This window comes from Hoplias malabaricus, chromosome 12 (genome assembly GCF_029633855.1).
Source record: "Hoplias malabaricus isolate fHopMal1 chromosome 12, fHopMal1.hap1, whole genome shotgun sequence".
Lineage (NCBI taxonomy): Eukaryota > Metazoa > Chordata > Actinopteri > Characiformes > Erythrinidae > Hoplias > Hoplias malabaricus.
Genome location: NC_089811.1, coordinates 31,197,571 through 31,201,425, shown reverse-complemented (window position 1 = coordinate 31,201,425; position 3,855 = coordinate 31,197,571). Strand labels below are relative to the sequence as shown.

The window sequence follows — 3,855 nt, the reverse complement described above, 5'->3', positions numbered from 1 at the left end:
GCATTCATTCGAATCTTAATCATACCCCTACACCTGGTTTAAACCTAACCTTAATGAGAATCTACAGAGCTTAAACCGATAGTTTGTTAATAATTAAAATATATGGCCAAACAAATAATATGAGACCTGTGATTAACTGTAAACAGATATGAACCATCTGGATGAATTATTCATTTAAAATGTACTGATTAAAATGAGCAATATGATATATAATAGTATTGTCAAAACAGAACACCGGCCTGCCGTAATTCATTATTATGCTTAACTGAGCTAGATTTTACAGTGCATATATAATTACATTTTATACACACCTGAAAATATATTCATAGTAATTTATAATAGAATCAATTCAAAATAACTATATTAAAATAGTCTTACTGAGAATGAGAGGTCTCAGTGAAGCCAGTTTTCATTATTAGTTAGGTTTGGTGAATTCACTTTTAAACCGTTCACAAAGGAAAACATTTATGAGCAATATTCAGTTTATTACACCAAACATGATACAGTACAAATACGAAACAAAACAACGCGTCCGTGAGGTGTGTCCAAACGCAGCACCGTCATGTGATAGAGTTTAACACTGACTATAAAGACATCCCATCATATCCACCCTCCGTCCACCACACTGGACCTTCATTCTGTTCAGTCTCAATACATTTACAAAGAGAAACATGTTCAACACATTCTGCAGTTCTTTACACTACATTGGGGCATGAGACTCGCTTCATAAAACGCCTAAAGGAATTAGGTGTTTTTAAAGTTGAGCGGGTTGTGTATTTCTTCTTTCCACTCCCCTCATTGTTTCATGAACGAATACCTTCAGCTCGACAGCTTCTACAAACCCATATCTCATCTGACTGTCCAGGTAAAGTAAAACGTATGAGGAATTACATTCATTTTACATCTGAAAACCCAAGTATTAAAACTATAATATCACAAAGTTGTGCGTGTTTTCAGTTTTCTGTAACGGACTATATTAGCACTAAAATTATTAGCGGGTTGACGGTCTCCATAGCAACAGCTGAGCGTGTTTATCACGAAACAGCTGATGGGGAGAATCCAGTTGGAAAACAATTAAAAAAGTTTCCCTCGCATAAAATCTCAGATATTTTATGCTACATGTGAAAATGTGCTCGTTTTACATAATAAGGTAAATTACTCCTTAAGTCTGAGTTGGTTAACGAAGCCGTTCAACGAGACTTAAGTCCGCGCGCGCTCCCGAAGGAGACGTTTGACAACATGTTCAGTCTCAGTTTCCGACCACTTTGTCTCTACAGACAGTGAATCCCTTACTTCCTCCGTCTTCGACCGGGAGAACGGGGTCGTAGGGGGCGAGCCGCGAGGCAGAACGAACTGTTGCCCTGCCCCTGCGCATCTGCCCCATGGATGGAGGGCTTCTGGTGTTAATAGGCGCCAACTATCACCGCCTCAACTTCTTTGGAAGGTCTGCGGTCCGTCACCAGAAAGTTGATCATGCCCTCGGACTTGATGAGCAGGTTACAGCCGAGGAAGAAGATGCCGAAGACCACCGTGAGCGACAGAACGCACATGACGGCGATCTGCACCACGCGCATGATGAACAGAGTCCGCTCGTCCGGCGCCGTGGCCGAGAAGCCTTCGTCCGTCACCACCGAGGAGAAGTTACAGCAGGCGAACACGTCCGCGCTGCGGTTCGGAAACGCGCCGCCGTCCGTCTGATTCAGCGCCGAGGCGTTCATAGTCACAAACTAAACACAACCACCCAGAGCGGCTCCAAGTCCCTAACTCAGTCCTCGAGTCACAGGTGGATTAACAGAGTGTAGAAGTGAAGTAAAGAGTTCAGATTCAGCAGAAGAGAGCTTCAGAGCGCGTACCTGCCCATGGTGGAGCAGGAAAGCTGGCGATGATAAACGCAGTTTGCACTCGGGTATTATACGACTTGAGTTTTCCCCCCAACCCGTTTTCCCCAAGACTCCGCCCGCTGCGCTGGGATTGGAGATCCGCCCGTCAAAGTCGCTCGGATTGGTCAGTAGTTTGGCCACTTATTTATTTAGAGGTCATTTCAACACAAATACATTACATCAAGAAGCTTCCAGGAGTGAAGAAAAATCTCTTTGTGCAAATACATCACATTCATTCATCACGTGTCTTCAACTCTGCCTTCACTTACCCCTCCAACACTCGCCTGCCACTTGAAAGCTACACCCTGCAAATGGACGGGATTGGTTCCTTTAGTTTATGATGTAAGAACACTGCAGGTTTTGGAACACTGCTTGTTTGAAAGCAGAAACTCCCAACCACGGCTTTCACACGTAATATATCACATTGTCAATAAGCTAAACTGTCCTGGTTAAAAAATGTAAGAGCACTAATGCGGTTTTTATTCTTAAAGTCTCATTTTATATAAATATATTTCTTATTGACGATTAATTTAAACTGCATTTATTTGTTAGAAAAATAGATACATCTATCCATATATATTTTAAGTAATCCAGAAAATGTTCACATTATTTTTTGCTACGTTTTATTTTGGTTATATCCAGAGTATCCCTACAATCCTAAAAAAAATAATTTGACTATATCATCTACTAAGCTTTTGTTATAATGAATATTCACAAACAGAAGTCTGCGGGGGTTTGTGTGAACTTCCAGCCAATCAGACCCCAGAGCAGGTAACGGTTTTCTTTGAAAACGGGTGGAGAAATGCCTCGAGATGCCAGTGTGTAAACGCTCTCACAGCGGAAGAGGAACCCCGTGGAGTGCGATAAATATCACCCAACAGTGCCACCTACAGGGAAATCACAACCTCTCAGTAGGTGGCTCCCAGCTCCACATTTACAAGTCTTTCATGTTAATTCAATGCTTTATTTGATGTATTCTTTCTACTGTACATTTGAATATATATTTTTTTCTATTTTAAAGAAGACCAACAATCTGTGGCTTCATACAGTGAAAAAAACTGGAACAATCTACTGTATGACACAGCAACAATTGTAAGGCTCTAGTTGTGAGGCTCTGACATGTCTGCCATTACTGGTATTGAATGCTGTTTGCAGTGTAGACTAACAATACGTTGTTCACTGACCTGGCTCACAAATTTAAAGAGCTGCAGGACCTGATAATTGACTCACCATACTCCTAAAGTACTAGCTGACTAGCCAACTCCAAACAGGATGTCTATACAGCAACTCTACACAGTGTTGGACCACCTATGACTCTAGGAGAGCTTTCACCACAGCGAGCACCTGCAGGAATGAGCTGACTGGACCAAGAAGATTGCTACTGCATCCTTGTTCAACCACATGACGCTGCAGGAAATCCCTCAAAGAGGGCAGAGAACTAGGCTGAGGGCCTCACTGAATAAAAGAAGAGTGGAAGAGGCTGAAGTGATTGGAGGTAATATCATGGGCTAAGCACAGAGGCTGGTCATACAGACCTATCACTAGCAATGGCAGGGTAGGGCAGAGTGTGAGGGCCTGTTGTCCCACAGCTGGGTGGTGGCAACAGTCAATTTGGCAGTTGGTGGTTCTGTGCAGCCTACAGAACCAGGTACTGAGTTCTTTGTATGATTCCCCCAGCGTTGGAAGACCATTCATCAGCTCAAACTGTGGTATTCCTGACCTGGGTATTGCCTTGACATTGAGCTGTTTTTTCTTTGCTGTGATTTGTGCACTGCTGAAAATGGGGGATGATGAAGCTCTCACAGATCACCACAGAAAATGGGCTCAGTTGCTGCAATAGAGCAAGTGGCAGCAGAAAAATCCTCAGGCCATTCCCAGTAACTGGATGGTTGCTTAAAGAATTGAGGTGTATTTCTTCACACTTAAATTGAGCTGTTTATGTTTTCTTAAATATGTCCTAAATACATTTAAGCAA

General features: G+C 42.5%; 1 protein-coding gene across 1 annotated transcript; it reads right to left on the bottom strand.

Moving 5' to 3' along the window:
• Positions 1 to 507: 507 nt before the first annotated feature.
• rprma (reprimo, TP53 dependent G2 arrest mediator candidate a) lies at positions 508 to 2,138 on the bottom strand. The gene has a single exon (XM_066641259.1). It carries the CDS (start codon positions 1,716 to 1,718, stop codon positions 1,404 to 1,406), a length of 315 nt encoding a protein of 104 aa, XP_066497356.1. The 5' UTR covers positions 1,719 to 2,138; the 3' UTR covers positions 508 to 1,403.
• Between the last annotated feature and the right edge of the window lie 1,717 nt (positions 2,139 to 3,855).